Source organism: Rhinopithecus bieti, unplaced genomic scaffold (assembly GCF_001698545.2).
Source record: "Rhinopithecus bieti isolate Rb0 unplaced genomic scaffold, ASM169854v2 scaffold_21726, whole genome shotgun sequence".
NCBI lineage: Eukaryota > Metazoa > Chordata > Mammalia > Primates > Cercopithecidae > Rhinopithecus > Rhinopithecus bieti.
The window spans coordinates 313,660-327,233 of record NW_016811100.1 but is presented as its reverse complement, the minus strand read 5'-3'; the positions used below and the strand labels follow the sequence as shown (position 1 = coordinate 327,233).

The 13,574-nt window shown below is 40.9% G+C and overlaps 1 protein-coding gene across 1 annotated transcript in view; it reads right to left on the bottom strand.

Moving 5' to 3' along the window:
- CHD7 (chromodomain helicase DNA binding protein 7) overlaps nt 1-13,574 on the bottom strand; it is a 140,753-nt gene that overhangs the window by 113,705 nt on the left and 13,474 nt on the right. Inside the window, 1 exon segment of the mRNA XM_017893477.1 lies at nt 10,503-12,341. Coding sequence (XP_017748966.1) covers nt 10,503-12,167 — 1,665 coding nt within the window. The 5' untranslated portion in view covers nt 12,168-12,341.

Genomic DNA, 13,574 nt, shown 5'->3' with positions numbered 1-13,574 from the left:
TTCCCACAGCACCTTATTCCAATATGAAGATGACTACTCCCTTGACATGTCCCACTCTCTGGTAAATATAATTAAAGTGAACAGAAAAAACATTCAGAGAAATCGATGACAAAAATGAAATACTACTTAGCATCTTACTTAAATCAAACACTTTCCCTAAAAAACTCTGACTTATCTCCTTTAATCCAAGGTATGTCTTCATGCATTTCAACAGCTCTCATTCATGGAAATGTCTCTGACATATTTGAGCAGCCAAAAATAGTTAGCTTAGTAATGAACCAATTTAAAGCAAAGTCAGCATATTCTATTTATTTATTGCCCAGTTCCATTTCTCCCTGTGGTTACTTAGAGATTATCTACAGATTTACAGCTGTAACTACAGAGAATGGAGGGTAACGTTAAGATGTCAAGATCAAGGTAAATTCTCCAAGTTAGTTCCCCACAGTTTATTTCCAGCAGGCTCCAAAGTGGTCAAACTTGGTATCTCCTCATGCTAGACTTGTTTTTAAAAATAACAGTGAAAACAAACACATGACAACTTGCAAAAATCCCACAATTTCCTATTATTGTTTTTTAATGGAAGAAAATGTTCGAGTTACAAGAGTCCATCAAGAAACATGATCTAAAAATTAAACTCGAATTTCAAGTATTTCTATATTCAATAAGAATTTTAAGTCTATACCCTCCCCTTTCATTAAAGAGCACACTTAAGATACATAACTTCAAAACCAAAAGCTTTCAGAAAAGAATGATCTAAAGTTCCTTGCCTATTCACAAGAAAGGATATGCACCCTGCAACCTCCCAACCCCCTAAACTGAGCAGCCGCTGGCAAGAGGCCAAAACACTTCATAGCCCACCAAATGGGTGAGAGTGGAATTCCTATGCTAATATTGCAAACCTGTTTCAGCCAGTCTATGAATAGATTAGACAGGAAAGGCACAAGTTAAGCTAGAATACTTGCCATTCGAAAAAGCCTCCACATAGTTTCCCAGCACCACTGCTTGCACCTCCTCAATATTCTCCAATGCTTTATAACCATGGCCAGAACAAAAAAACTCTTAAAATTAATAACACTTGCTTATGCCCTAAAACAATTGTTTTTTTGCTTTCACACAGTGAGCCAAATCACACAGTTAACATTAAGTTAAGGTTAACATCTAGGACTCCTGAAACCTATGGTACAGAATGATTAGAACTAAACACAGAAGGCAGTAGAGGAAAACAGGACAAATACACTTTAAAGAATATCAGAAATGTTATAGTCTTCATTAATATTAAGGAGCATCAAAACGCATGTTTTTGATCCAATCTTTAAAATAGGAGGTAAGGAAATGCCTTGCAGCCTTCCCTGGCCATCGCTCTCATCGTCCTGGAAATTGTCCAGGATAAAAAACAAGCAAGATGATGTGGGTAGTCCTGTATCTATGTTGACTTTCTTAAATGCAATGCTGTCAATTTCTTGGCATTTTGCCAACTTCCTTTAAGTTATCCATCACTACCACTCCTGCTGTCATGTCCTAGGGCTTGAAGGTTCTCCTCCATTTTTTACACGAAGTGAAGGAAAACCAAAATAAAACCTCACTCCTGGTGACACACCATGAACCATTAAAGTTTTACAAGGCAAAAGGACAAGTACAAGTTTGCTACTGACTTTCTTCACTGATAAAAGAGCTGCATTCAGCAACAAAGGAAATACCAGGACCATCTCTGCATGGCTACTTAGGGATTATCTATAGATTTACAGCTGTAACTACAGAGAATGGAAAACAACATTAAGATGTCAAGGCTAGGGTAAATTCTCCAGATTAGTTCTCACAATGCTGTTCCCCTAATTGTCCCCCTAACCCACTTCCCAATTCTCCTTCCTCAGCCAACTATTGCTCTGCTGTACCAGAGACTGTCTTTCTGAAAGATTATTAAAACAGGGAAGAAAAAAGCAGGACAGAAGAAAAAAGTGAAAGAAATGGGGAGGGGAGAGCATGCATATTAATAAAAATGAAGGCTTTTTCCTTTATCCTGGAGAGTCAATTTCATGAAGAAACAAGCAATTTTATTAAAGACAGAGAGGCAAAAAGCTAGGGGATAGAGGTGAAGAGTTAACTACCAAAAGTATCCAAACACCACACAAAATATTGAAAACGTCTGTAATCCACCTTTCAGAGAAACACGCTATTTTTTCCCACAGGACAAACACCATGTAGGTAGCCTTCTTTGAAACTCAAACAAATGAAATCAAACTTCAATAATGTATCTTGTCAAGAACTGATACTAATATCCCTAACACAGGCACACCCCCCAGTACTGCATTTATTCATGATACCTAAAAACACTGCTACTACTTCCTTAACCTTACAGCAAAGTGAGTAACACCTGTCTTGGAGGATGACCGTCATAATTAGACTAACAATTTTACATTTATTTACATATGAATAAAATTATTTATACTCTGACTTGTTTTTAAAAAGAATATGCAGCAACTGATACGGAAAGAGTATAGCCTGTGCTGTTTAATATGCAGCCACCAACCATGTGGCAACCACCTATTCACAAGAAAGGATATGCACCCTGCTTATCAGTGGTCACTGAGCAACTGAGATGCAGCTCACACAATCTGTGTAAAATACATATCAGGTTTTAAATTCTTGTGTAAAATATCTCACAAGCAATTTTTTATACTGATTACATGTTGATATAATGTCTTGGATATGTTGGTTTAATTAAATGTATTACTAAAATTAGTTTTACCAGTTTCTTTAATGGTAAAATGCGGTTACCAGAAAATCTGTATCAACATAAATACATTGTATTTGTAGCTCCCATCATATAACTGGACAGTTCTGGTCTAGAACATAGTAAGTACACAAAGATAGGACAGCCAGAATGTTATATTTAAATAACAAAATTCCCTTTTCACCTCAGTGGAGGCCTCTGTCTCCTCCCTGCCTTCCACCATACCAGCAATCTCTCCTTAACACAGTCCTTGGCACATAACAGGCACTAAATAAGTATTTCTTTCATATGGTACTGCCTTTCATGAAGACACCTAAGATACCAAGATGAAAACGCAGCATCAAAAGTGGCTTCTTTTAAGAATATCAATTGGCTACCTGGGACACCTAGCAGAGGCCTAATATCCAGGCTTCAAAGGTAAACTAACAAACTAAATTCTTATCACCTACAATATTTTTGATGTCACATAAAACAATACTCTTTTATAAAATAAAAGCCATCTAAGGGGCGAGGCTATCAGGCATTCATGCTTTCAGACTATGGGGTGAAAGGACAGACGGAGCAGAATTTTCCCTGTGCTTTAACTGGACACTTGGTATAATTCTGACCTCTGGGATAAACCAGCTTGTTGGATGTTGAGGAAAAACGTAGACAGGTTACTCAATAAGCTGTAGTATACACAGATTGAGGTAGTCAGAAGAAATACTTTAAGAGTCTTCATGAGAAACGAGTCTGTTGAGAGCAACCTATGGCCCAGGAATGAGGGACCAGTAAAGGCCGGATGGTTTGCTTTACCTAAAGGTCTCATGAAGAACTAGCAGTGGGCCACAGCAAGTGGGAAAGCAGTGATGTCTTCTGCCTTCCCTCTGTGAGCACCAGAGGGGGCAACCTGCTCCAATGAGGTCCAGCCTGGGTGCCTGTTTTCTGAAGGTAGGTACACTTGCAAAAGCCCCTAAATATCACTTAGGTAAAAGTTGATTTTTATTTTGTTTTCCCAGACATCTTTAGAAGTGAGAAAGGTAGTATTGATAAGATACATTTGCTCTCCATTAAAAAGGTATTTTTTGTCTATTTCTGATTACAACCTGCATACATAATCCTTAAGAAATATAGCCACCTTTTTCCATAAATGTACTTAGTAGTTGCCAATTACTCTGCCCATGTCTGTAATTCTTCTTCTTTTTTTCTTTTTTTTTTTCTTTTTTGAGACAGAGTCTCGCTCTATTGCCCAGGTTGGAGTGCAGTGGCATGATCTTGGCTCACCACAACCTCCATCTCCGGGGTTTAAGTGATTCTCCTGCCTCAGCCTCCCAAGTAGCTGCGATTTCAGGCATGTACCACCTCGCCTAGCTAATTTTTGTATTTTTAGTAGAGACGGGGTTTCACTATGTTGGCCAGGCTAGAGTCTCGAGCTCCTGATCTTGTGATCTGCCCACCTAGAACTCCCAAAGTGCTGGGATTACAGGCATGAGCCACCATGCCCGGCCTTGTAATTCTTTATTTACTGGGTAAACTTAAAGAATCTCAGTATCAGATTGATGCTACTTTAGATTTACCAATAAAAGCTTTTCTCAGAGAGGCTTTTTTTTTGTTTTTTGTTTTGGAAAAAAAAAATTGTACCACTGATTCTTTCAGGTATTTTTTTAATCTCAAGGGAAAATGAGGAGATGGGAAATTATTACCTACCACCTCAATTTTAGTAGCCTTTAATTTTTTTTTCTACTTCTGTTTCATGACGACTGTATTTCAGGAACAAATTAATGAAAAAGGCACAAACGTATCTGAAATAAATTTATTTTAAGGACACATTGTTGCAGATCCTAAAAATTCAACTAGAACTTTCCATTTAAGAGCGTAATCCATGATCTGGGATACGCCTATGGACTGTGCAGTATAAATTCTATCCAGAAACTCGGGGATTTGCCTGTAACCTTAAGGACAATCCACTTAACCAGTCTTTCTTCAGATAAGCTCTTCAAATGAACAAAATGTTGCTCTGTGCCTTCCTTCTAGATTGTTCTCATCCATGTTCACAGTGTACCGATAAATATTTCATTTTTGGTTCCACCCCCTCTCCACTCTCTTCATACTCCTGGGTACTGCAGAGAGCCCCTTGGTGCTGTGCCCATGCTGAAAACACCTCCTAGTGCCCTCCAGTGGCATGGGCCCAGGACCATGCAGCTTTCTGTCCACTAAGGCCCAGACCTACATTCCAGCAATACGAGGGACACTCAAGGCCCAAAGGGCTTTCTGATCTTTGCACTCATTGTTTCCTAAATCTTAAATTCCTTTCCCTCCTCTTTTATCCATCCTTCCCTCAACTTAGACTGATCCTTCACATCTCAGCAAAGACATCACTGCCCCCAGAAAGCCCTCCCAGATCCCCACCTCACCCACTTTTAAGACTGATCTTAAAGATCAGTGCTGATCACTACAGTGTGCTTTTCACGGCATATCCTTGCCTGCATCTTCCTGCTCACACAGCAAGATTGTTCTCCCTCCCTCAAAGCACATAGGAAGCCTCAATATTTGATAAGTGTTCACTAAAATCAAGGATATAAAGTCAAACAACTATGAAAATGTTTAATACTGAAATACGTAAGATTCTTCTTAAAACTTTGCAACAGGCAATTCTGAACACTTGCTAGATGTGTCATTTTTGAGTCCGCACTGTTAAGCACTTAAAAGACATTGCTACTAATCTCACTGAGCCTCTAACCAGGAAGGCATATGAACTCTCACTTCAGAGATAATGAAATGACATCCTGACATCCTTACTAACATCAGATGGTGATGTTAAGCAGTGGTGCTTCTATTCAAAAGCTCACACTCCAAAGCCTGTACTCTTTCCTTCATGCCAGTGGTTCTAAAATTGTGGGCCAGGGTCTGTAGGGTCTGCAAGATCAGAACTATTTCCACATGATCCTGAGATGTTATTTGCTTTTTCATCCTCATTTTCTCCAAATGAGCAGTAAAGTTTTCCAGAGGCTTATGACTAGCACACAGACTACATTCAGAAGCAGATGTGAGAATCAATATTTAATAAATATAAAACAATGCCACTAATTTTTTGTCTTGGGAAAAGTTATCTTCCGTTTTAAAAAAAAGTTATCTTTCATTTAAAAAGTATTATGTATGTTAACACATAATGATTTATTTATTTATTTATTGTTTTGTTTTGTTTTGTTTTTTGAGACGGAGTCTCGCTCTGTTGCCCAGGCTGGAGTGCAGTGGCTGGATCTCGGCTTACAGCAAGCTCCTCCTCCCAGGTTTATGCCATTCTCCTGCCTCAGCCTCCTGAGTAGCTGGGACTACAGGTGCCCACCACCACGCCCGGCTAGTTTTTTTGTATTTTTTTGTAGAGACGGGGTTTCACCGTGTTAGCCAGGATGATCTCGATCTCCTGACCTTGTGATCCGCCCGTCTCGGCCTCCCAAAGTGCTGGGATTACAGGCTTGAGCCACCGCGCCCGGCTGATTTATTATTTTTAAATAATTAACAAATCAATATTTTAAACTTTCATCAATATTTTAGCTGGGCGCGGTGGCTCATGCCTGTAATCCCAGCACTTTGGGAGGCCACGGCGGGTGGATCATCTGAGGTCAGGAGTTCGAGACCAGCCTGGCCAACATGGTGAAACCCCATCTCTACTAGTAGTGAAATCCCAACTACTAGGGAGACTGAGGCAGGAGAATTGCTTGAACCTGGGAGGAGGAGGTTGCAGTGAGCCAAGAACGCGCCACCGCCCTCTAGCCTGGGCAGAAGAATAAGACTGTCTCAAAAATAAATAAAAACATAAATACATAAATAATAAAAAAATTTTAAATGTTCTGAGACAGTTAATACATATAACTCACATAGCTAACACACACTCTTTGGAGTCCCCAATAATTTTTAAGAATGTGTAGAGGTTTGAGATGAAAAGGTTTGAGAAAAACTGTTCTAATTAGCTACTGAAAAGAAATATAAGCTAGGGTTTTTCCCTTCCCTGTAAATCTTATCAAATAATCGAAAGTCTAGCACTTCCATTAAAGAAATGTCCATACACCAAAATGTGTAATTTTTCACATTTTGATCGGATGAACTGTGGCCTTTTTGTTCTAATATTTTTTCTTTGTTGACTTTTCAATATAAAGTTAAACTTATCTTTAAAGATACTTACATGTGTTTCATAATTTAGGAAATATCCGTTTAGAAGCCAGGAAACACATAAAGAGCATAATTTCTATTTTTAAAAAGCAAAAAACTCAAGAAGAGTTCAGTCTACCTGAATGTGATAATTCCATTATCAAGTTAAATGGACATTTCAACCTAATCTGCTATCTTCCCTGATACCTGGTATAGTATTGAGCCACTACTCCATCATATATAAAATGCGAAATAATTTTAGTAGCTCTAAAGCAAAACATAATTAAATAAAAATATTTCCTAGGGTAGAATGTCAATCATTCAGAGAGAGAGATTTTAAAGGTATAGGATAGTATTTTGAATTACCCATATTATTATCCTCCTCACATGTGGCAACACAAGCTAAAAGGGGGATAATATTTGCACAAATCAAATTTAGTTATTTCATAACTAAGGCTGTATTACATAATATTTAACCTATCCTTAAAAATAAAGTTAATTTTGACGAAACCCCGTGTCCACTAAAAATACAAAAATTAGCAGGGCATGGTGGTGCGCACCTGTAGTCCCAGCTACTCAGGAGGCTGAGGCAGGAGAATCACTTGAACCTGGGAGGTGGAGTTTGCAGTGAGCCAAGATTGCACCACTGACTCCAGCCTGGCAACAGAGTGAGACTTCATCTCAAAAAGTAATACATAATAAACAAATAAAGTTAATTTTACACTGTAACTACATGGGAAATGATGTAATTATGTAGCAAGCTTTGCACTTCAGGAGATCAGAAGCTAAAATTAGAAAAGAATTAACATATATACCATGGAGTGGACATTATACTAGGCACTCAGTATATGTTAAGCCCACTTAATCTAACTCCCTTTGTGCTGGGTGCTATTTTTCCTGCTTAACTACTAAAAACTCTGAGGTAAACAGAAGTTAAATCCTTTGCCTAAGATCACCAGGTTAATAAATGATAGAGCTGGGCTCCACATACCTTTCTAACTTTAAAGTCTATGTTCTGTGCCTAAGACTTTACACCGCCATAACCTTATGTTCAAAACTGAGTGTTTCAAAATCTGAAGAAGATACAAAGTTAAGCAGAAATAAGAAAGCAAATAATCAATGAGCAAAATGGAAAATGTAATTGTACTTAGAATGAAAATACCTCAAATGTCCTAGTTTACATCCCTGTAAAGATCCTGAGTTTGCCTATAATGACACACTCAAAGAAGGAGGGAATGCATGTGGGCTCTCCTGAAGTCTAGCACAGGACACAGCATGCATGGAGCCTCCACTGCTCAAGGGCTCACATGCCACAGACTCATACATGTCCTCTGAAAAGGCCATTGAGGTATCTGTACTCTTAAAACCCAAGAAAGCTGGAGGACAGCAACAGTTCTCATCCAGAGATCAGATTATAATCACAGGGGGTCTCCAAACAGTGCTCGCCCTCTGGTGAAGAGAGAGGATGCCAGAATGAGAAGTCTGAGAAACCACTGCTCTAAAATATCCCTTGCTTATTAAGAAACTTTCCAGGGAATAATAATTCCTAAAAACTAAGTCACATTCATTTCTATCCTAAAAGCCTCGCATGTCTGCTGGCCTCAGGGACAGTACTTTTGGTCTGCTCTGAGGAGAGGCGTTTTGCCCTGAGGTTATGTAAGAATCACCAAGGGTGGTTATATGAGGATCACCAAAGTCTTCAGGGAAGCTGCCCTGCCCACCGGCTGAGGGGAACTTTCCTGAAGCCACTACTTGTCCTGTGGTCCCAGGAGTCTTCCTGACCTCCACTCCCCCAGCCCAGCTTAGGACAAAGCTTCAGAGCCTCTGTATTAAATGCCTGGCTGAATCTAAAACAAAAAACAAACAAACAAAAAAATTTTTTTTGAGATGGAGTCTCACTCTGTTGCCCAGGATGGAGTACAGTAGCATGATCTCAGCTCACTGCAACATCAACCTCCCGGGTTCAGGCGTCTCTCCTGCCTCAGCCTCCCGAGTAGCTGGGACTACAGGTGTGCACCACCATGCCCAGCTCATTTTTTGTATTTTTTAAAAGAGATGGGGTTTCACCATGTTGGCCAGTTTGGCCTTGAACTCCTGACCTCAGATGATCTGCCTGCTTCGGCCTCCCAGAGTGCTGGGATTACAAGCATGAGCCACGGTGTCTGGCCTAAAATACTTCTTCTTCTTTTTTTTTTTTTTTTTAATGAACTGACAAAAGCATAGAAGACAATTATCACCACTAAAAAAAAAAAAAAGCTGCTCTGAGATGCCCTGAGTGGCTTTATTTACCGACCAAACCCTTTTACTTTCAACACTGCTTTCAATCCCTTCTGCTCTCAGTTTGACCCTTCTGGTCCAAACTGTCCTCAAAGGCCTGGATGACAGGTTCATACTTCATCTTCTGCTTCTCCATCTGTCCTGTGGACTGTCTAATCAATATCACTGGCTCCCCCCTCCTTTTAAGTCCAAATTCCTTAAAAAGGAATCCAAGATCACAACAATCTGACCCTGACTGATACTTTCCAACCTATTACCTGCAGCAAGCTTGACTTCCTGTGCTCTTGTTTAGCAAACCATCCCTCAATCTGAACTGCTGACCTGGGTTCACCTCCCTGGGTAAGGCCTACCCAAATTCCAAGCACCCTCAACTACAGGTTATTTCCTCTCTCTGGACACCTGTCACATAATCATGCCTGGTCTTTCACTCTTTTGTATTCTCACATGAGGTCTTATTTCCCCAAAATTGATAATAAGTGCATCAAAACAATCACTATGCTTTATAGCACTAAAATCAGCTACTGTGCACCCCAAAAACAGAACTGCAATTCTGGTAGATAATCAGTATATATTTTTGAATAGCACTAAGAATAATCTGTATATATAGGCATTAATTTATCTTTCACAGACCTAGGGCATAAACACCAAAATTTATAACGGAAAGATGTCTTTGTGAATGTTAATTTAAAACTTAAATCTGTTCTTTTATAAATTCTAAATAATAACAAAAACATCAGCTTACAAAAAAGGAAGATTCCCTACTTCAGTGCAGGGTACCCAAATCTTTTAGAGACCAAACATCTTCTGTGAATTATCATTTACTGTGATTTTCTACAGTTTGCAATTTAAACTCATACTAACAAATTCAACAGTTAGTAAAATAAGTATCACAGAAGTATACATTTTGCAGCTTCCCAAGAAAAATATCAATATAAAAGAAGGGATGGAGGAGACTACCACACACATATAAATCTTTGCTAGAAACCAAGTGTCAGCGTATTTTTAAAACACACACACACAGAGAAAGAAAAAGAATAAAAAAGAATTCAGAGAAGGAAACAAAAGCATTTGTCTCATGAGCATTCTGAGTCTTCTGTCCATCTCCCTGCTAGTGGCAACCTAGCTCCTTGTCGGCAGGGGCCCAGACTTAGTTATCTACATATCCTTAACATCTAGCACAATCCCTGGGACAGGGAGATTCAAGAATTCTTGCCTGAATAAAATAAATGCCTAAGCCAATAACAAATAACAATTAAGGCACTCATAATGGAAAAGATTTTCATAGCTTAAAGAAAAATTTGATTATACAAGTTAGCCATGTTGAATTTCACATTGCAATGCAGAGGCAGGCTCTGTGTCCCCTTACCTGATGCACAGGCACTTTCTGCGGGGTGTTCTGGGGTGATGGGTGGAGCTGTGCCCAAGGCTGGTGATGAGGGTGTGGGGGTGAAGACTGGTGGTGCAAGCCCGGGTGGGGCTGCAGTGGAGGACAGGTTGGCAACTGCTGAAAAGATGGCTGTTGACCAGGATGTTGTTGGCCAGGTATCAGTCGTTCCTGGATTGCTTGTGGATCTCCAAGGCCAACACCAGGACAACCATTTGGCCTCATGTGCCCAGTCAACTCCCTTGGTGCCGAGGACATGCCTATAAATGGACGAGACTGCTGCATGTTTCTGGGGCCCATATTCCTCTGTCCGATTCCCATGGCACCAGGGGGCTGGTGAGATGGCTGAGGATGGGGCATATTTGGATAACTGCCAACTTCCATTGGTATCCCAGCACTTCCCGGCCTGACTTGTGGAGGAGGAGTGCCTGCTGGATTACTCATTGCTTTCATGGGTGACATGGGAGGTGGAGAGGCATAAGTTCCCTGAGGCTGTGAAGGATGCATAGTTTGTGTGTTCATTTGGTTAAGTGAGCCACTGGGGTGGATGGGCTGCTGGTGCATTAGTCCTTGACCACTGTTTGATGGGAATCCTACAGCATTGGGGTATCTTGGTACGGACTGATTCATTGGAGTATTATTTGTAAGGCCTAAATTTTGATTCATCCCTGTATTGTTAACTAATCCCTGATTTAGGTTACTGTAAGGATATCGAGAATACTGCCCTGAGTTGTTTATAGTAGGAGAGGGGACTGTCTGGCTCCGAGAACTAAAGTTAAGGGTTTGTGGCCTAACAGCCCCTTGTTGGGGAGGATTCGGGGAGAATCTGGGACTGTGGGCAACTGATTCTCCATGGAGAGCAGTAGGGGGGTGGTGATGGAACTGCTGCACCGAGTGACGCAAGGAAGGTGCCATGCTGGGATTCTGCTGGGGCACATGGGACAAGTGGCCGGGTCCTGAGGTGGCAATAAAAGGATTTCCCTGATTGAGGCCCTCTTGACCTTGGGAAAACTGGCTCATCCTCTGCTGTGGCTGACCATGCTGCTGCATGGAAAAATCCCCACGTGCCATATAGCTGCCCATCTGCTGCATGTGCTGAGGGTGGCCCTGTGCAGGGGGTCCTGACGGAGTGGGCTGCGGTGGCTGCGGTTGTGGCTGCTGCTGCTGGTAGGGGGCTCGTATCTGGTCTGGTACCTGAACAGCCCTGGGGCCCCACATGGAGCTGCTGTCCACAAAGGATTGCCCATGCCTCTCATTCTGCATGCCAGGGTAGACACCCATCTGACCACCACCACTGCCACCATGGGGCACCTGAGGAACGGGTGGGGTGTGATACTGCGAGTGCGGAGACGCGAGTCCGTTCCCAGGGGTGTTGCTCATCATTCTGTTCGGCTGATCCATCAGATGCATCTTTTGTTGTTCATACTGATTATAGTGATCAAAATGTGTCAGCTTTGTTTGATTTTGATTAGTAGAAGGATGATGAAGGGATGGCTGTAAAGAGGCAAAGCCTTGGTCTATTGGCATTTGCTGACCCATAGGATTTACTGGATTTTCCGGGTAACCACATTCTCCGAGGCCTTCAAGACCTTCACTGAAAATATTCCCATCCTCGCCAAAAAGACTCATCATTCCTGGATCTGCCATCTTCTTCTAATACACGGCTCCTCCAAACCACAGCTCAGGAGCTTGCCTGTGCTTCACTTCACTGAGGTGTTTGCCCTCAAAGCCTATAATCCTTAACTAATCTTCTTCATGTCATTCCATATTTCTTTAATTCTCCTGGACCCTGCAGTGTCAGGCAAAGTCTGGATATAGGTCCTAGAAGGGAGTTAGGGGTGGGGGAGAAGAAAGAAGAAAACAAAGAATTAGGATCCAATGATAAAACTGCCAGCATTTTGTACATGTGAATTTGGTCCCCATCAACAATACTAATCTAGCTCCCTCACCGAGCTGTATTTTATAAATTTAGTTCACTTTAAGAGAAACTCATTAGTTTCTACCAGAAGCATCATTATGATCAGTTACTTAGAAAGCAAGCAAAACACTAACCTTAACCTTAAATTAATCCATTCACTACACTTCCTAGCGTTCCATTCTTGAATGGAACAGAACAAAAGAACACAACGTGAAGCAGCAGCAGCTGCCACAGCAGGCAAGCAGATGTATGAATATAGCCAAGCAGCTCATCTGCTGAACTAAAGCCCTGGAAATGCTCTGGTTACGAACAGCCCGCCCTTAACCTTATTCCCCTGAGCGGTGTAATCAGATGAGCAACAGCAGCACCAAGGGCTGTGAAAAGCTCAACTTAGTTAAATTGACTAGAGGATTATACAAATACCAAAATCGGTCATTTCATACGAATTAGATATTTACAGCCCACATACAACTATGTAACTGCAACAGAGGCATCTAACAAGAAAGTGTTCATAATGATGTTGAAAAGCAACCTTGAGAACAGTACAATAAATACATAATTTCATTATGTTTAATGGCAGAAATATACAAGATTCATAAGGAGACTAAAAGAAAAGCTTTCATTCTCCAAGAGGACCAATTTCACTCATGGCTCTGAGCCTACCATGGTCCCAGTCTGCACTGACACAGAGCAGCCCAATTACCAGGCTCATTATTCACCCACAGGCATGCTGGGCTCTGGTGGACCAGAATCCCATGTGATCACTCAAGAGGAAACTAGTTGAGTAGATACTTTGTAGACAATGACTATTCTCACAACTAGAAACACAACTTTCTCCAGAACTGACAATTAAACAGAATAAAACTCAAAATATGCTCTCCTCACCATTGCCTTAAGTCCTTTTGGGACAAGGCAGGACCTAAGCAGGTAGGGAGACAAGTGGGCAGGCACTTGTGTTCGCACCCTACGTGCTTCCAGTGCACAGTATACACTATGTAACATGCTGCATTTTATTCAAAGTCTTCCTAACGACCCTGTGTCAGATTAAAATAACTAATTTAAAGAATGCTTTGACAATCTAAACAGGAAAGTGTTTTTGTTGAACGCTAATTAAATCAACGGCCTAATAAAGAACT